Raw genomic sequence first — 20,170 nt, forward strand, 5'->3', positions numbered from 1 at the left:
ACCATCTCCAAGGGCTCCCCTAGGCCATTATCCAATCATTACCTTCTTGGTACCAGGGCCTCATCTTTATGAGCACTCTTTAGAAATCTTCTTTGAAACTAACTGCCACAGACTTCAAATATAACAGTTTCTCCCAACAGGTCAGGAAACTGCTCAGCCAACAGAAATGTTAGGAGGGAACAAGTCAGGTTCAGATGCTGAAGCATCTCCTGAAGCTTTTACTGACTGAAGATTCCTCAGTTACCCAGGTAGATGGAGCCCTAGCCTATTCCTTTGGTCACTGCAGCCATTTTCTGCCATCAAGGAGTTATTTGGGACAGGTGCCACTTGACTGGTGGCATGGTCTCACTGTAGTCAGAGTCCCCGAATTAGTTTCCTGTTCCTGCTGAAACAAATTATCACAAACCTAGTGGTTTGAAACAACACAAATTTAGTTTCTTATAGTCCTGGAAGTCAGAAGTCTATTGCAAGGGCTGCATTCCTTCCGGAGGCTTCAGGGGAGAAACCATTTTGTTGCTTTTCCTAACTTTGTTTTTTGGCTCGCGGCCCTTTCTAACCTCACGCCAGCTTCTTCTGTCATTACATCTCCTGTGGTCAGATCTCCCTTTGCCTCCCTCTTATAAGGATACTTGTGATGACATTTAGGGCTAACCCTGATAAACCAGACTAATCTCTTGATCTCAAAGTCCTTCATCAAGAGCCTTAATCTACACATCTGTTCACTTCTGCAAAGGGCCTTTCACTACCAAGGTAGCATTCACACATTCCAGGGATTAGGCTGTGGACATCTGGGGAGACCGTTATTCAGCCTGCCATAGCCACATATATTTTTCTTTGCACTGGGTCACAAGCTTTCAAATTGTTCTTTTTTTTTTTTTTTTTGTCTTTTTGTCTTTTTGCTATTTCTTGGGCCGCTCCTGCGGCATATGGAGGTTCCCAGGCTAGGGGTCGAATCGGAGCTGTAGTCTCCGGCCTAGGCCAGAGCCACAGCAACGCCAGAGCCACAGCAACACGGGATCCGAGCCGCATCTGCAACCTACACCACAGCTCACGGCAACACCGGATTGTTAACCCACTGAGCAAGCGCAGACACCGAACCTGCAACCTCATGGTTTCTAGTCGGATTCGTTAACCACTGCGCCACGACGGGAACTCCTCAAATTGTTCTTAAACTAAGATCTATAGAGAAGTAGGTAAATTCTCACCTGTGATCACTATTATCGCTCTGAGACCATCCTAAATCTCATTCCCACTAGCCACGATCACTCCCTCCAGGACTGCTTCCTTTACAAGGCTCTGTAGGCTGAAGCTGAACTCCTTATTACTTCCTCATCCTAAAAAGCAAATTTTTTGAAATAGTAAGGTGAGTGTTTTCTACAGAGATGAGATGTTTCCCTCATAGCTTTTGTTCTAACAGGCATAGTTGTGGTCTGTAGCATGCTTAAGAGTGTAACAGTACTTTGCTTTTGTTTAATACTCCATATTTGGCAAAATACCTTCATATCCTTTAGTTTATTTGGGCATAGGAAAAGGAAGGTCTTGTTATTTCAGTTGTACAGATGAGTAAACAGAGGTTCAGAGAGGTTAAGTGAATTGAATAGGGTGGTCACGCAATGAGTTACTAGCCGATCTAGATTCCTGACCTGATGTTCTTTCCATTGCACTGTTCCCAGGCCAGACTCAATCCTGGAGGGCTGAGCAGGATCTGACTGACCTTGGGATCTTCATACAGCCTGGAGATGGCCTTGGAATCCCTACTTCCTGAGCATGAAACAGATTAAAACCCACTCTTAGAGGTCCTACCTGGAAGCCAAAGCTAGGGGCCGATTGGAAATTCTAGGAATTTAGGGGAAGATTAGGGTTGCTGGTAAGTCAAGAGTACAATGAGAGGGGATTTAGACTTATGGAGACATAAGTGTCTGTGTTTGCTACACATGCCTGTTTAACTGGTAGGCAGCAGCGGGGGCTACTATTCAGGTAGGCCTGACTTCCATGAGGGGAATTCTAAGAACATTAGGGATAGCTAAGAGTGGCCTGGCTGGGTCTCATATTCCCAGGTCTGAACCCATAATTTGAGGAAGCACAGTAACTCCAAAGCCCATGCTCTTTTTTTTTTTTTTTTGTCTTTTTGCCATTTCTAGGGCTACTCCTGTCAAATATAGAGGTTCTCAGGCTAGGGGTCCAATTGGAGCTGTAGCCACTGGCTTGAGCCAGAGCCACAGCAACTTGGGATCTGAGCCGTGTCTGCGACCTACACCACAGTTCATGGCAATGCCAGATCCTTAACCCACTGAGCAAGGCCAGGGATTGAACCCACAACCTCACGGTTCCTAGTCAGATTCGTTAACCACTGAGCCATGACAGGAACTCCTACTTCATTTAAATTTAAATAGCAAGGGGCTACCTTACAGAAAAATATTGGTTTTGGCACTGGACAAAGGACAGGACTCTAGGCACGAGGAAACCACTGAAGTTTTTTAAGCATAATACTAGCATAGCTAGATGTTTGAGAAAGGGAACACTGGCAGCAAGACGGAATGGATAGGAAGGTAGATGACAATGCAGAAATCTTTGGTAGGCGCCAGCCCCGTGGATAGAATATGTGAACTTACGTGTTATTGGTAGAATTCACTGGACTGTGTGTGACTATTCCACTGGGAAATATAAGGGAGGAGAGTTAACTGAAGTTTGTAGCTTGAGCAATGGGTGGGTGCCAACAACTGAGAAAGGATTAGGTTTGGAATGAGGGTAATGAGTTTGCTTTTGGGATATGCTGATGTGCCAAAGAACTATCTAGGGTAATATGATACAAAACAGGAAATAATATTAATCTGGAACTGTTGAGGTGGGGCCTGGAACGATTTGGGGTTATTAGCATATAGGTAGCTGGGAGTGGAGGAACTCACCCCAGGAAAAACATGTAGGAGAGGACTGGATGGGCCCTCAGGTACACTAAGCATCAAAGAATGGCCTGTTTCAACTTGCATCAGAATCATATGGGGTGCTTGTTTAAATGAGTCCTCATTGTGAATGTATTTAATGCCACAGAATGTGCACTTAAAAATAGTCAAAATTGGGGAGTTCCCACTGTGGCTCAGCGGGTTAAGAACCCAAATAGTATCCATGAGGATGTGGGTTCGACCTCTGGCCTTGCTCAGTGGGTTAAGGATCTGGCATTACTGCAGCTGCAGTGTAGGCTGAAGATGTGGCTTGGATCCCGTGTTGCTGTGGCTGTGGTGTAGGCTGGCAGCTGCAGCTCCAATTTGACCCCTAGCGTGGAAAACTCCATATGCCTCAGGTGTGGCCATAGAAGGAACAAAAAAAGTTAAAATTGTACATTTTATGTTACATAAACTTTACAATTTTAAAAATGCAAACATAACCCCAACACGAACAAACAAAAAGAAACAAATCAAACCAAACCAAACCAGAATCTTAAGCCCCATTTCTGGTCTGAATCACTGTTTCTGGAGATGAGTCCTGGACTCCTTGGGTAATTCTTACGTAAATTAAAATTTGAACTACTTGCTTAAAGGGTAGAGAGAAACTAAGAGATAGGAAGAGAATAAAGGGAGAATGGTTCAATAAGGAAGAAGGGATCAATAGTGTTGAATGGTTCCATGGCCCAAGAGAAAGACTGAAAAAGAGGCCTCAGAGTATGGTGTTCAGGAGGTCACAGATGAATGCGAGTGAGGGAGCTGAGGCTGTAGTGTCTGTTCTTTCAAGGGCTGTGCTCATGTTTGTGGTGGCGAAGAGATGGAGGGAAAGCCTGAATAAGCTTGAGGGGGGAGACAGGACACAGGAACAGTTGGTGGCTCTGAAGATGAAAGCGAACAGAGCGTGTTGGTAGGTGGATAGGAGCCAATGAGACCAAGGAGACACAACGGGGATCCTTACTAAAACACAATTTAGGAGAAGTAGCAGAGATTCGGATTGCCTAAGGAACTTAGGCAGAGGTTATTTGGGTAAATTTCCAAGTGAAAAGGAGGGAAGATGAAGGGGTTCAAGACTGAGGGCAAGAAAAGACTTCCTGACACAGCAAACAAGAATGGCGCTGGTTGGTGTTAGGTCGCCTGCTTAGATTTATGAAGCAGCACTAGACTAAAGAGCCTGAAGAAGGGTAAGAGTCTGGAAGTCAATGGGAGGAAAGGCATCAGGAGCAGCAATATAAAAAGATTCTGAAGTAGCACTGGAGTCCAACTGAGATTGGAAATGGCCCACACCACACAATTACCCTGCACAAAATAGAAAAACTGGTTTTCCTAAATGAAGGTTTTGGTTTCATCCTCCTATTATTTAGGGACTGTTCTGGCTTCTGCTCTCTCATGCAAAGAATTCAAATTCCTCAGTAGGAACTTTTACTAACTTCTCCTTCAAGAGGTCCAACCTCTAATTGGTGGTTCAGACTCTCTTGTCCCTGGTTCCTCCTTCTATAACATCACTTCAGAAAATAATAAGATTTTAGAGATTTTGAAACGCATCAATCCAATCTCCCTTCTAAGCAAGATATCTTAAGTTTTTCTATCTTCTCTCTACCAACTCTTTATCTTCCACTTTCCCTTGGAGTGGACTTGTGGGTGTTTTAAAAATCAAAACCTGCCAGACATCAGTGACACCTATCCCAGAACAGTGACGTTGTGCCATCCAACTGTGGACTGCGTTTTGTATATGCTTCCCTGTATGTATTTCCTCCCCCATACTGGTGTGTACCCCCTCCGCCCCATACTGGTGTGCTTTGGCAGAAGACACTGACCAAAAAAAGTCCTGAATTAGTTTACTCACTGGCATGCTTTCTGTTTTAAGCCTGGGTGAGGTTCTTTTTCTTGTGTTGAAACCTCCATGGTCAGAGTGGTTAAAAGCAGAAGTTTCTTATCTATCCCAGATTCACAGGGCATTCTCAACCACACTTGGCCCTTTTATTATACTTAAAATATAATTGTAGATAGACTGTATACAATGCCACTTCATTTATTTCATTTGTACCAGTTAGATTTTGAATTCATAATTTAAATCTTTTAAACACTAATCAATGCATCTTGGCTAGTACTGTGTAACAGTTGTGCTCAGCCCAGGTATGCTGGAAACTTGACCTGCTCTGAAAAGTTGTATTTCCTACCAAAGCTCTCCCTGAGCAAGGCAAGTGACTTTTCATTCCAGATTGTATTGTGAGATTTTTGCCTCACAGACAGGATGAGTAAATCCAGATGCCTGAAGAAGGCAGATTAGATTCAAGGAGCCCAGGGAATGGATACATTCTAAGGCTAACCAGGTCTAAGCCTTCCTGAAAACAAACAAACAAACAAACAAAAAAACACCAAAAGTGGCTCCTTCTATACCCCAGAACCAGGATCTCTTTCTCTGGGCCATTTCATTCCAGACAGCCCAGATCATTACTCCACAGATGTATTCTCCATAGGGATCATCCCCCCAAATGGGGAACAGACACTGATTCTTTTATCGGAGCCATAGCCACTGGCCTACGCCAGAGCCACAGCAACGCCAGATCCGAGCTGCGTCTGTGACCTACACCACAGCTCACGGCAACGCCAGATCCTTAACCCACTGAGCAAGGCCAGGGATCGAACCCACAACCTCATGGTTCCTAGTTGGATTTGTTAACCACTGTGTCACGACAGGAACTCCAGATACTGATTCTTTTAATTGCATGTCTTGGACATTTTTTTTAAATGGCTGCACTCATGGCATGTGGAAATTCCTAAGCCAGGGACTGAATCTGAGCCCAGCTGGGACCTACACTGAGGCAACACTGGATCCTTCAATCAACTGCACCAGGTTGGGGATCCAACCCAAGCCACTGTAGTCAGATTTTTAACCCAATGTGCCACAGTAGGAACTCCATGTCTTGGATATTTTAAAAGTTTCTGCCAGGTTTTGAGGCTGCCTAACTATCAGGAGTTACGGAGAGTAAACTTAATTCTTAATATAAAACCCTTTTAATATCTACCCTGGTCTTCCAACCCTCCCATCTGTCTCCAGAATCTTAATCTGTTCCTTTCTTTCCCTTCTTCTATCAGTGATTCAGGGATGGGATGAGTCTCTGTGGTTTGTTTTGCCCTGAAGAGCAGAAGGCTTCGGTCCCAGCTGGTATTGCCAAAGCAGCATACGAATTCCATGCCATGGTCTTGGGTCAAGATCTGCACAATCTGATTGGCCATATCTCCTCGGATGGCAAGGGAGCGGAAGTGGTCAAAATCATGGAGGCCCAGCTTCCGAAGACGCCTTGCAGCTGCCCGATAACACTTCCAGGGCTGTGGCTCCACAAGGAGGTAGCGGCATAGGGAAGAAAGGTGGGCCAGGAACTCCCATAGACCTTGGTCCCCATGGTTCAGATGAATCCACATGGTTATAGACATGCAGAAGCCAATATCAAAAACTGAGCGTCCAAACTGGCTTAAGAAAGAGCTCAAGAGAACTTTCCGGGTCTTTTGATTCATAAAGTCCAGGGTAATAAAAGTCAAGCCATCAGGAAAAGGGCATTCTTTTTCAGCTCGTTCCACCAGGACAGGATCTATGTCGCAGCAGAGGAGATGGAGTTCTCTTGAGGCATCTGAGCAGGTCTCCCCATCATGTAAGGAAAGGAAATGTTTGTATAGGGCCACACTCAAATCCTAGAGGAATCCAAAAGAGCTTTGTCATTGCAGCTCTCAACCAGTGAATGGAAGAGAAACCTATAACTCCTAACTTCCCATTGAGACTGCCACATACTTCTGGCTTCACAGGCTGTAAGGTTCCTAATCTATAGCCTAAGGAGGTTACCCCCAAACAGTTTTTTATGGAGTGGGCTTGAGCTCAGTGCCCTCCAGGGGTCTCAGGCTATAATGCATCATGTCTATACTTTCCTGATACTGATGGGTTGTACGGTTGAAAGTTATAGCTCAATGGATACAGCAAAGGAGTCCAGAGTGTTATTTTCCAGCTCAAGTAATATGCTGGTAAACTCACTATCTCTTTCTTTTGGGGGCATTGCAGGCCCCAGGGAAGACGAAAAGGTTTGGGTGGCATAACCAGTGCTCTTTACCAGGAAGGTGAGGAATAGAGCAAGCACCAGCTTATAAAAATCTACTTCTCAGCAGAGCTTCTGTGCCTGCCCACTTGCATCTCTCACAAGTGTCCTATCTTAATAAATCTATTTCTTGCCTATCCAAAAAAAAAAAAAAAATCTACTTTTCAGACCTGTGGTTGGGCAAGTCTGGATTTCAAACACTCCTCATTCAGCCTTCATTCTACAGCTTCAATTCTGCTACCTGTCTTATGCTTCACCACCCTCTTCTGAGACTTATTCTACTTTTACATCCACTGCTCTCAAAAGTCACTGCTGAACTCCTTCTAGCCAAATCCAATTTGTGATTTTCATCATCTTACCACCGCTTTGACTTGTAAGCAAGTAACTATCTCCTTTCTCTAACTCTGACTTCTATAGTCATAACTAATGCAAATTTGTGTCCTAATGTTTTTTCAAGGCATTTTTCTATTCACTACCTCATTTCCTCTGTGCAACAATCCTGTGAGAAATATATTTATACTCCTTGTGCAGGTGAATAAAGTGTGGGTGGAAACAACCCAGATGTCCAATAATAGTAGCACAAATTAAGACAGAATACCAGATAGCAATTAAAAATGAAGGAATTCAGCTCAGTGCAGCAACATGAATGACTCACACAAATACGTAATGCTGAGTAAAAAAGCAAGACACAAAAGAAAATACATGGCAAGCTTCCATTTATATAAAGTTCAAAAATGGACAAATTTTTTAAAACAACATTGTTTACGGATACAAAAATAGTAAGCTATAAAAAAAGGCAAGGAAACAGGAGTTCCCGTCGTGGCTCAGTGGTTAACGAATCCGACTAAGAACCATGAGGTTGCGGGTTCAATCCCTGACCTTGCTCAGTGGTTAAGGATTCGGAGTTGCGGTGAGCTGTGGCATAGGTTGCAGACGTGGCTCGGATCTCGAGTTGCTGTGGCTCTGTGTAGGCTTGGCAGCTACAGCTCCAATTAGACCCCTAGCCTGGGAACCTCCATATGCCATGGGTGCAGCCCTAGAAAAGGCAAAAAGACAAAAAGTAAAATAAATAAATAAATAAATAAAGCAAGGAAACAATAATAATAAAAGTTGGGCTAGTTACCACCTCTGGGTGCAGAGAGGAGTTTATGAGCAGGAAAAGGCATATGGGAGACTTCTTTGGGTGCTGACAATGTTTTAATCTTGATCCAGACAGTAGCATAAACGGGTCTGGTTCATAATAATCCATAAGGTGTGAATTTGTGTTTTGTGCACTTTTAAGTGTGGCGCAATTCACCAAAAAACCCTATATCTCAAAAATTATGGTTCAGAGGCTAGTCACCCGTCCAATGTCACATGGTTAATACATGGCAAGATTGAGTCTGCATTTAGGTTCCGTTCTCCATACCAGGCTTCTCAGACTTTAACAGGCATACACATCACCTAGGGATCTGATTAAGTCTCCTTCCTCCTATCTGATGGGTCCCTCCTCCATCACATCTCTTCATCCTCAATTCCCCAATCCCAGAGTCCCCTGGAAGCTTAAAAAGGAAGCACAGACTCAAGGGCTCAATCCCCCAAGATCCTGATTCACTAGATCTAGAGTGGGGCCTAGGAGTTTTAAAAATTTAAACAGAGCACTTCCCAAATTACTGCACAATAATCATCTACACAATTATTATGAAGCTGCTAAAAAAAGAATGCAGGAGCTCCTCTGTGGCTCAGTGGGTTAAGGACCTGGTGTTACCACTGCAGCAGCTTGGGTTGCTGCTGTGGTGTGGATTCGATCCCTGGCCTGGGAACTTCCACATGCCATGGATGTGGCCAAAAAAAAAAAAAAAAAGAACATAATGATATGAGTGATCTCCAAATTATTAAGTGAAAAGCAAGGTGCAAAACAGTGTGCTACCATTTGTAAAACTAGAAGAGGTAGCATATTTATATTTATATATACATAAATGCTTGTGTACACATAGGATGTACTCCCAAGAAATTATTTTGTCATTGTGTAGGGGATTAGGAGGATTCAGAGTCAAGGATAGAGACTTGCTTTTTACTATAAGCCCCTTTGCATTTTGAATCCCCCCCCCTTTTTTGTTTTATCAAGTACAAGCATGTTTCTTAAGTGCAAAATAAAAAATTCCCTATGGAGTTCCCGTCGTGGCGCAGTGGTTAACGAATCCGACTAGGAACCATGAGGTTGCGGGTTCGGTCCCTGCCCTTGCTCAGTGGGTTAACGATCCGGCGTTGCTGTGAGCTGTGGTGTAGGTTGCAGACGCGGCTCGGATCCCTCGTTGCTGTGGCTCTGGCGTAGGCCGGTGGCTACAGCTCCGATTCAACCCCTAGCCTGGGAACCTCCATATGCCGCGGGAGCGGCCCAAAGAAATAGCAACAACAACAACAACAAAAAGACAAAAGACAAAAAAAAAAAAAAAAAAAAAAAAAAAAAAAAAATTCCCTAAATGTACAGCCAGGTTAGGGAACCACTGCCCTTTTTAACTGCAACTATGTCCTTGCCCCTAAGGTGCATTAATACCACTTTCAAAATCTCTCTCGGTTTCCTACTGCCTTTCATGAAATCCCAAGTCTTGGAGTTCTCTTGTGGCACAGTCAGTTAAGGATGTGGCATTGTCACTGTAGTGGCTTGGGTTGCTGCTGTGGCACAGCTTCCATCCCTGGTCCCAAAACATCAGCATGAAGCAAGGGTGGGGGGGGGAAATAAACCCCAAAATAAAGTCTTAAATGCGGTCTCTCTTTTCCTTTGCTTCCTCCCTTTGGTATCTGTATCAATCACAGCAAGGAAATGTTTGCAAGGGATAGACAGATACCCACCCACCGGTTCACTCCAGTTTTTAGCCTAAATGTCCTCCTTCCATTTACCAGCTGTGCCCCTATAGCCCTCAACTCCATACCAAAGTCTCTTCCGCCTAAGGCCAGCAACACAGTAAAATTTTCCTCACCTTATCCGACTCCTAGCCTGGAATGGAGTGATGGTACTAACTTATGAAGCATTTGTAATCACAGGGTCAGAAGGACTGCTCCTCTAGAATATCCTAGTGGCTACAAATAGGTGTCAGAGTGACATTTCCCTGTTTTACTTGTGGACTGACTATAATTATTGTATGCCTAAGAATACTTTGTGGTAAGAAAACGTGGCAATGCCTTCCTCTGGCAGGATGCTTTATTTTCTTTCTTAATGTCACTTCTATACTCAGCCAACTCACTGCTTTTAAAATAAATATCCTCTTGGCTCCAGGGTCCATTCTGCATTGTGTTTCATTCGTGATTTTTTTTTTTCCCCCTTTTTGGTCGTGCCCAAGGCATGTGGAACTTCCCGGGCCAGGGGTCGAACCCGCGCCACAGCAGCGACCCAAACCACAGCAGTGACATCAGCGGATCCTTAACCTGCTGCTCCACAAGGGAATTCTCACACGAATCTTAATTCCAGGTATGATTCTGTCACCCCTCAGTAAACCAATCCCAACTCCATGCTCCAAACGTGAGTGTCGGGAAGCGCCCTCTCCCCCAGCCTGATTGCCAGCCACGCTGGACAGGAGGCAAGCGCCAGAAGCCCAGACACGTGGCCCTTTCCACCCGCGGTTTGGCACGGCGTCTGGGGCGCAGGAATTAGGAACCAAAGTTGAAAATGATTCCTCCCCACGAGTCCTAAAAGAGATGGTGCTGGGATCCTGGAGGTCAGATAGCAGCAGCACGGGGTCGAACGCTATGCCTTTAAAAACTTATTTTGTGAAAGTTGTGACGGATGTGATGCCACGCCCAGGCCAGAACCCCAGTGGACGTGAGGCCGCCAACCTCTAGGCTCAGCCGACGTCCGATCCCTCCCCTGTCACTCACCCCGGAGTTACAACCCACGTCGAGCCCCAGGATCGGCCTTGTCTCGGGACTCTGAGGGAAGAGTCGGCGAAGCAGCTCTGGGGGAAGGAGGCGGAGCCGTTGCTCTGGAGGGTGGAAGCGGGAATAATGAGGGAAATTTCCGAATGGGGCGGCCCCGGGTTCTAGAACTCGTGGTTCCTCTTCTGCCGTAGCCTCGTCAACGCTCCCGGTAGCCTGCTTCCTGGACGCCGCCATGAGTCTCAGTCTGACCTCTGGGTCCCCGCGGAACCGGAAGTCGGGAACCTACGGGCGGGGCGAGCGCCGTCTTGGCTCCAGTGCGCGTGCGCTGAATGACAAAGGCTGGCGGGTAAAACGGTGGCCTACCCTGAACGAGGGCGGAAGCTTGGTGTTGGCGTTCCCTTGTGGGACCCTGGCTGTAACTAGGAGGTGGTTAGTAATATCCTTCCATTTTTCTGGTCGGACAAGCACAGAGAGGTTGAGTTGCTCAGGCTGACATTGTTTCAACTTGGGCTACCCAGAACAAGGAGTTTGTTGGGATTTGGAAATCAGTTTTGGTTCAGCTTCCTTCCTTTACAAATGCATAAAGTCAAAGCTAGAGAGTAGCAATTACTCGTCCAGGGTCACACGGTGAGTCTCTGACACAGGAACTTGCTCCCAGTTCATCCTGTGATTCCAGGAAACGGTAGCCAGGAACTACGGTCATTCCAGGTACCACAGGTGCCCCTATCCACCTGTCCCACGTGACAGTCAGGGCCCAGAAGACCCACATGGCCCTGACTGTCACGTGGGACAGGTGGATAGGGGCACCTGTGGACTGTGAGCTCTTGAGAGGCATGGACTGTACCTTAAGAGCCAGCACTTACAAATGTTTACCCGGCGCCAGACACTTTTCTAAGCCCTTTACATGCATTAATTTTCACACCAACCCTTGTGAAGAAAGGACCATACTTAATATCACCTTTATATTGTTAAGGACTTTGGGGCTCAATGAAGTTAGTAATTTGCTCAAGGTGACACAGTTAGAAATGATAGTACCAGGATTTGAACCCAGGCACTTTGACTCCACAGGATGTACCTTTGCTCTTATCAGCCTTGAAAATATGGTAGCCTATGCCTACCTTAATGCCTGGCCCAAAGAGACTTGATAAATATTTGTTGAAGGAAGACTCCATAACAAATGGGTATTGGGAAATTGGATATTCATATGCAAAAGAATGAAAAGGGACCCTTACACAAAAATCAACTCAAAATGGATTAAGCACTTAAGACCTGAAACTGTATAACTCCTAGAAAAAAATCATAGGGGAAAGGCTTCAGGACTGATCTTGGCAGTGATTTCCTGGATATGATGCCAAAAGCACAAACAAAAGCAAAAATAGACAAGTGCAACTGTGTCACACTACAAAGTCAAAACTATACAGCAATAGAAACCATTGATACAGTAAAAAGACAGCCTATGGAATGGGAGAAAATATTTGCAAGCCATGTATCCGATAAGGGATTGATTTCCAAAAAAATATAAGGAATTCCTATGACTCAAAAGCAAAAAAAAAAAAAAAAAAAAAAAACCCTAATAATTTGATTTTTTAAATGGGCAGAGGACTTGGATAGACATTTTTCTAAAAGAAGACACACATGACCAACAGGTATATGAAAAGATGCTCAGTGTCACTAATCATCAGGGAAATGCAAATCAAAGCCACAGTGAGATATCACTTCACACTTGTTAGAATGGCTATTATGAAAACAAAACCAAAAGACCAGAGGTGTTGACAAGGATGTGGAGAAAGTGTAAAGCTGGTACATTGTTGATAGAAATGTGAAATGGTACAGCCTCTATGCAAACAGTATGGATGTGCCTCAAAAAGTTAAAAATAGAACTACTGCATGATCCAGCAATCCCGTTTCTGGGTAATTATCCAGAAGAATTGAAATCAGAATCTCAGATGTTAGCACTCACATATCTGTTGTGACACTATTCCCAATAGCCGAGATGTGGAAGTGACTTAAATGTCCATCTGCAGATGAGTAGATAAAAGAAATGTGGTACATACATACAATGAAGTATTATTCATCTTAAGGAAATCCTGCCATATGTGACAAAGTGGATGAACCTTGAGGACATTATGCTAATTAAATAAGCCAGTCATGGAAGGATAGTTACTGCATGATTTCCCTTATATAAGGTAGCTAAAATAGTCAAACGCATAGAAGCAAAGAATAGAATGGTAGTTGCCAGGGGCTGGGGTGAGGGGCAGGTGGAGTTGCTAGTCAACCGGTATAAATTTTCACTTATGCAAGATGAGTAAGTTCTAGAGATCTGCTGTACAACATTGTGTCTATAGATAACCGTACTGTACTGGACACTTAAAACCTGTTAAGAAAGATCTATATTAAGTGTTCTTGCCGCAGTGAAATAAAGTTTAAAAAAAAAAAAAAAAAAAAAAGCACCCAAATGCCATTGTGGAGGCAAGTAGGCAACTAAAGCCAGGTCTGTTTTGAGAAAACTAAAAAGGAAAAAAGAAAAGAACTGAACTGAAACAGACCTTGTGGAAAGGAGCTAGGCAAAATGTGGGCAGAGCTAGAGATGAGAAAAAAACAGAGCTAGTAAGAGAGAAACTGGGGGTGGGGGCAGGGCATCAGCCTAGGTCGAAGGTTCTAGTCAGCAGCCAGGATAGCCCAGAACAGCCAACAGATTCAGCCAGGGGTCTGCAGAGTTGTGCTAACCTCTACCCACCTGAATGACCACCTTAAAGGGGTGTCCAGCTTCATGAGGCCAGCGATTTGCTCAACTTCTTCCAAGGCTTGAAGCACAACTTCAGGTTGTGCCATCAGAGGGTTAAAATAGGCTTATCTCTTTTTCTCTCAGTATTTACTTCATACTTTCATCTGTCTCTGATCTATTAGAGGGGACATAAGTTAATGGCCAAAAGTCCCAGCCAAAATGAGTTAATCATGATATCCTGCACAGTTTCTAGAAAAAGAGGGTGTGCAGGGGACAGCAACACCACTATTTCCCCAGTGTTTGACAGATTTTGGTGACCTGAGCTTACCCTTTTTTGTCACTAGATGATGCTAGCACAAACACTCGACAACCCTTAATTTTCTTTCTTTTTTTTTTTTCCTTCTTTTTAGGGCTGCAACTGCAGCATATGGAAGTTCCCAGGCTGGGGGTTGAATCAGAGCTAACAGCTGCCAGCCTACGCCACAGCCATGGCAACGCAGGATCCCAGCCTCGTCTTTGACCTGCACCACAGCTCACCCCAACACTGGATCCTTTAACCCACTGAGTGAGGCCAGGGATTGAACCTGAATCCTCATGGATACTAGTCAGGTTCATAACCCACTGAGCCACATGTCGGGAACTCCAATCCTTAATTTTCAAAGACCAGGAATCACCTTGCTTTTGTAAATACTTTTCTGTTTGTCTGTTTAAACACAGTCTATATAACGTTTTGCCAGTAAAGAGTTTAATTTCATTAAGGACATGGGCATGATTTTGGACTTCTCAAAACACTGTTCACCTAAAAAGAAATAGACAACAATCCTAGGTAATGAATGGCAGGCTCCTCCTGATCCTGAGATCCTCAAGAAACAAAGATAGGAGTGGGCCTGGTAATGTTACTGGGGACCTGAAATGCCTCAGAGGTGAGCCCGTAAAGAGGCGTTTCTGTTCCACTCACTCTGGTGGCTTTTTAGCTGGGCCATTTTTTTTTCCAGAACCTTCATCAGCCCAAGTGACCTGATCAGACTCAGCTCCAATACCTTACACAGCTTTTTTTTAATTTTTTTTTTTTTAGGGCCACACCTATGTCATATGGTAGTTCCCAGGCTAGGGGGCGAATCAGAGCTGCAGCTGTTAGCCTACATCACAGCCACAGCAACTTGGGATCCAAGCCATGTCTGTGACCTACACCACAGCTCACGGCAATGCCAGATCCTTAACCCACTGAGCAAGGCCGGGGATGGAACCCTCGTCCTCATGTAACTAGTCAGTTGTTTCTGCTGAGCCCTGCCAGGAACTCCTACCTCAAATAGCTTTAGTAGCACCTAAGAGCACGCTCTGCACTGCAGTTGACCAGATTTTATTGGAGCCAGATGCTTATACAGTTGTGGGGGTGGGTAGTGCTTTACGGAAAAAAAGGTACACACATAAAGGATAGGTATGAAAGTGAATATTTGTGAACAATGAGAACAAACCACAACAAATCACAGTTTTTAAAAAGTTGACAAATACCACGAATATCGCAAAAGTTTTCCTAATAGTTTGATAAATCAAATGCCAATCACACCTAAATGTGACTTTTTTCTTACATTTTTTGGCCTCACATGCTTTGATTGCTTTTTCACGTGGTAATGCTTTGATAAATGCCATTTTACAGAGAGGACTAGAAAGATAATTCAGTCTTAGCATGGCAAGTCAAATTTGTTTTATTATTTGATCATTCAGAAAATTTCAGGTTCATGATTTGTTGTTACCAGTGTCATGTAAATATTTCAGTTTATTCTCAAATCGGGGAAAAACTCTGATCACGTTTCTTTCGTCTAGGAGCTATGCGATTTCAGAGCATTTCAAATTTTCGTGGGCAGGGATTAACCTTAGATATTCTCTTCAAATTGACTGTATTTACAAGCCAGTTGGTCTTTGAAAACTATAAATGGTGTATTATGAGTTTTTTTTTTTTTTTCTTTTGTTGTTGTTGTTATTTCTTGGGCCGCTCCCGCGGCATATGGAGGTTCCCAGGCTAGGGGTCGAATCAGAGCTGTAGCCACCGGCCTACGCCAGAGCCACAGCAACGCTGGATCCGAGCCGCGTCTGCAACCTACACCACAGCTCATGGCAACGCCGGATCGTTAACCCACTGAGCAAGGGCAGGGACCGAACCCGCAACCTCATGGTTCCTAGTCGGATTCGTTAACCACTGCGCCACGACGGGAACTCCCTGTATTATGAGTTTTTTATTATCTGCATTGATATCAGTAGTTTGTGTCACATCATCAAAAAGTGTAAATATAGCTGTTTTGATAAACTGTATTTTGAACAGTTCCTATCAAAAAAAGAAAAGAAGAGGGAGTTCCTGTGGCTCAGTGGGTTAAGAACCCAACCTGGTGTCCATGAGAATGTGGCTTTGATCCCTGGCCTCACTCATTGGGTTAAGCATCTGTAGTTGCTGAAAGCTCTGGCGTAGGCCGGCAGCTGCAGCTGCGATGCAACCCCTAGCCTGGAAACTTCCATATGCCACAGGTGTGGCTCTGAAAGAAAAAGAAAGAAAAGAAGAATCTGTGCTACATTTATAAACAATATGTGCAGTGTTACTGAATATTTTGCTGACAGGACAAAATTCTTTGGACTGGATGTCAATAAGGACAGAATTCTCTGCTTCTGTTTTTGTACAGCTGATGATTGGAAGAATTTTTTTCAGACTAGCTTCTGGCTTCATACATTTTCAAAACTTGATTGACTTCTACTCCCACACGCTTCCGGTCCTGGGTGCAGTAGGACACGTTTAGATCCTGATTTGAACACTGGCCTTGCACCTTCAGGTCACGACTTGAGGTGAGTCAGCCCAATGGGCGGTTAAGAGATTCCTGGAGCTATTCCTTCATCTGGGTGGCAGGTAATAGCTGTAATAGCTCAACCCTGGTTGGCAGTGTCTGTAAACTGTGTGGATAGATCCTAAACAGAGTGTTTCCCCAACTTAACTTCCCCTTAGCTGGATTCCAAGAATGCCTGTGGCCATTCCAGGGCCATCTGACGCGAGGGGCAATGTGAAGGAGGGGAAGTCAGAGTGGAAGTAGCAGTTTTGGGGTCTGTGGCTGCCCTGCAGCATATGGAGTTCCCAGGTCAGGGGTCCAATGTGAGTCGCCGTTGCGACCTATGCCACAGCTGCGGCAATGCCGGATCCTTAATCCACTGTGCTGGGCTGGGGAGGATTGAACCTGCGTCCCAGCGCTCCAGAGATGCTGCTGATCCCGTTGCACCACAGTGGGAACTCCTAGGCAGCAGTCTTAATCTACTGCAATTAAAATGTCTCACCTTTTCACATTTTATAAAAATCAAATGACCTTGGGAATACACTAGGGCCTTGGAAGGGTCCTGGGGTGCAAGTGAGGGCCCTGAAGGTTGAGCTTCATTAGCTCCACGGTAAATGCATCTCTGCCCTGCACAGAACATGTACTCAAGCACAGTTAAAATGAAGTATATATTGAATTGAAAACATTCATCATGGTGCAACACGGTACATGAACTATGATTAAAAAAAAAAATTCAAGTTAGGAACTACATGTAGTCAAAATTGAGCTTGCAGCCATGTATAATGGCTTCTGTGGACTCCCAAGGAATCTTGTGCCGCTGACATCCTGGCCTGTGGTCCAGCTCCCCCTACCCTCCCATCCTGTCCTGCTCTAATCACACCCAGAGCTTCTGCTCAGTCCCTGCTCTCCCACCTCACTCACTGCCTCCAGCTGGGGTTTAGGAGGCCTCAGAACTGAGGGTTAAGCAGGAATCTATGTATACTTTAAAATATTAAATCTATTTCTGCACAGAAACAATATTTCAACCAGGGACTCATATCTGGACTTTTGGAACACAAACCATCTATGAATGGAGAATTTAATTGTTATTATGGTTGAGAAATGCTGCACTTAATCCTGGTAGAGTTTTAAACCACTTGGAAATAATAACCATATAATTTCTAAAGAGAGTATTGTAGCTGAAAGGCAACCGATAGAATACCCATTCCAAACTCCTCATTTTCAGACGAGGAAACTGGGACCCAGGAGGTAAAGGCAGTTTCTCCAAAGATGGAACTAAATTGGTCAAGGTAGGCTAAGTGCTGTAAAAAATTACCCTCCAAATCTCAGTGGCCTACCCCAATAAAAGTTTATTCCTCTCTTTGTCTCAATTTAGTGTGGGTCAGAGGTGGGGTGTGTGGGGGGGACCCTACTTCTCAGAGACTTCATAGACCCATCTAGAAGCTCTTAAAAACATCTGGAACCATTTCACTGAAGGCAAATAAACACATGAAAAGATATTAAACATCAGTAGCCGTTAAAGAAATGCAAACTAGGGCCACCACAAGCTCTCTCAATACATCTTATTAGAACGGTGAAAATAAAAACATATTAGGTGTTCCTTGATGGCCTAGTGGTTGGAAAATCGGCGTCCTCACTCCTGTGGCTGGGCTTCGATCCCTGTCCTGGGAACTTCCACATGCCGCAGATGTGGCCAAACAAAAAAACAACCCCCAAATCCCAACATATTGACAACACCAAATGCTTGGAATTCTTGGATGCAGAGAAATTGAATCTGTCATGTATTGTTGTGAGACTGTCAAATGGTATAGCCACTCTGGAATATAGTTTGGCAAATTCTTAAAATAACAGCAACGACTAGAATTAGGAGGAATGAAGTTTAGCTGTTAATGGATATAGAGTTTCTTTTGGGGGGACGAAATGTTCTAAAAATAGATTATGGTTAAAGAAAATCGATTGTGGTGATGGTTTATTCACACCCTCTAAATATACTAAAAAGATTAAATTGTACACCTTAAATAGGTGAATTGTATGGTATGTGAATTATATATCAACAAGTCTATTTTTTTAAAAATGAATTCACTTACCATATGACCCATCAATCACACTCCTGAGCAATTATCCTGGAGAAATGAAAACTTATATCCACACAAAACCTTTACGTGGATGTTCATAGTGGCTTTATATGTAATAGCTAAAAACTGGAAACAACCAACATGTACTCAAGCAAGTGAATGATTAATCAAACTGAGGAACATCTACAGCATGGACTGGTACTCAACAATAAAGAGGAATGAACTGCTGATACATACACAACGTGGGTGGATGTTGAAGCATTATGCTGAGTTAAAAGAAATCTCAAGGGAGTTCCTGTCATGGCTCAGAGGGAGCGAACCTGACTAGTATCCATGGGGACGTGGGTTCAGTCCCTGGCCTTGCTCTTGAGCTGTGGTGTAGGTTGCAGAGGTAGCATTGCTATGGCTGTGGTGTAGGCAGGCAGCTGCAGATCTGATTTGACCCCTAGCCTGGGAATGTCCATATGCCTGGAAAGACAAAAACAAAAACAAAGCCAAACAAAAAAACCACCCCAAATTCAAAAAGATACAAACTATATACAAACCATTTATATAATATTTTTGTAATGAAAAAATTACAGAAAATGGAAAACAGATTAGTGGTTTGCTAGAGTTAGGGATGTAAGGGGGTGGATGTGACCATGGCAAGGTTAATGGAGATGTTTGTGATGGTGGAATAGGTCTGTATTTTTTTTTTTTTGGCTGTACCTGTAGCACGTGGCTGTACCTATAGCATGTGGAAGTTCCCAGGCCAGGGATCCAATCCATGCTTTAATTACAGCAATGTCGGATCCTTCACCTGCTGCGCCACAGGGGCACTTTCCTATATCTTTATTATAGTGGTGGCTACATGAATCTATGTGCTAAAATGTCACATAACTATATACACACATTGTACCAATGTTAATTTCCCAGTTTGGGCAGTGCAGTGTAATTGTATAAGATGTAATCACTAAGGGAAACAGTGAAGGGCTGAGGACACCTTGCTGTACCTTTGTGTGACTTCTTATACATCTCTATTTCAAAATAAAAAGTTAAAAAAAAATAAGAGGAATTATTAGATAGTCAATATGAGAAGCAGTTACACCCCACCGGCTCCACCATTCAACGTTGCCATCTGACCACGTGCCCCTGCCCTCCTGCAGCCCCAGCAGCAAAGAGTATGGGGTCGGATAGAGGATCCCTGGTCTGGGGGACATCAGCCCCCTGGAGGCAAGGATAACTTTTGGGGGGCTTAAGTGAACGTTTACACATGGAATGTTGAAAATGGCAGGTTTCTTGATCTACCACTTTCCAGATCACAGGCAGCCAGGATTACACCCTTCAAGTAGGAGGGTTTGGAGAACCTTCTTGGGGACATTTACTAATATCTGGGGTTCCTTAAGGAAATGGCCCAATCAGAACACAAGCCAATGAAGCTCACAGGGGCAAGCCCACCTCCAGCTCAGAGCTTTTTAGTTCCCCATTCCTTCTTTTTCAAATAGAAGATTTTGGAGTTCCCACTGTGGCTCAGTGGTTTATGAACCTCACTAGTATCCATGAGGATGCGGGTTAGATCCCTGGCCTCGATCAGTGAGTTAAGGATTCCTTGTTGCTGCAAGCTGCGGCATAGATCACAGATGTGGCTTGGATCTGGCATTACTGTGGCTGTGGTGTAGGTCACAACCCTGGGAACTTCCAT

General features: G+C 44.2%; 2 protein-coding genes and 1 long non-coding RNA gene across 7 annotated transcripts in view; 1 reads left to right on the forward strand and 2 right to left on the reverse strand.

Annotated features, from left to right (window-relative positions):
* The window catches only part of NCKAP5L (NCK associated protein 5 like), a 50,160-nt gene extending 39,171 nt beyond the window's left edge, over nt 1-10,989 (reverse strand). Inside the window, exons 1-2 of the mRNA XM_013997563.2 lie at nt 10,880-10,989; nt 1,206-1,334 (exon numbers count right to left, since the gene is read on the reverse strand). The gene's annotated coding sequence lies outside the window, so the exon portion shown is untranslated. The remainder of the gene's footprint in view (nt 1-1,205; nt 1,335-10,879) is intronic.
* Nucleotides 4,895-11,233, reverse strand: BCDIN3D (BCDIN3 domain containing RNA methyltransferase). The gene is made up of 2 exons (XM_005663848.3): nt 10,880-11,233; nt 4,895-6,629 (listed from the first exon to the last, which is right to left on the reverse strand). The coding sequence occupies exons 1-2, from the start codon at nt 11,111-11,113 to the stop codon at nt 5,955-5,957; spliced, it is 909 nt and encodes a 302-aa protein (XP_005663905.1). The 5' UTR covers nt 11,114-11,233; the 3' UTR covers nt 4,895-5,954.
* LOC102167177 overlaps nt 11,207-20,170 on the forward strand; it is a 43,921-nt gene continuing 34,957 nt past the window's right edge. For all 5 annotated transcript variants that reach the window (XR_002343940.1, XR_002343941.1, XR_002343939.1 and 2 more), the window contains exons 1-2: nt 11,207-11,308; nt 16,277-16,436. This is a non-coding gene — a long non-coding RNA (uncharacterized LOC102167177). The remainder of the gene's footprint in view (nt 11,309-16,276; nt 16,437-20,170) is intronic.

The sequence above is a fragment of the Sus scrofa genome, chromosome 5, assembly GCF_000003025.6.
Source record: "Sus scrofa isolate TJ Tabasco breed Duroc chromosome 5, Sscrofa11.1, whole genome shotgun sequence".
Lineage (NCBI taxonomy): Eukaryota > Metazoa > Chordata > Mammalia > Artiodactyla > Suidae > Sus > Sus scrofa.

What these genes read in the sequence shown, in the direction of transcription:
- BCDIN3D (XM_005663848.3), bottom strand. Translation starts at nt 11,113, where the DNA reads ATGGCGGCGTCCAGGAAGCAGGCTACCGGGAGCGTTGACGAGGCTACG. An exon ending in ACGTGGGTTGTAACTCCGGG is followed by an intron (nt 6,630 to 10,879) that starts GTGAGTGACAGG and finishes GGATTCCTCTAG; the next exon opens with GATTTGAGTGTGGCCCTATA.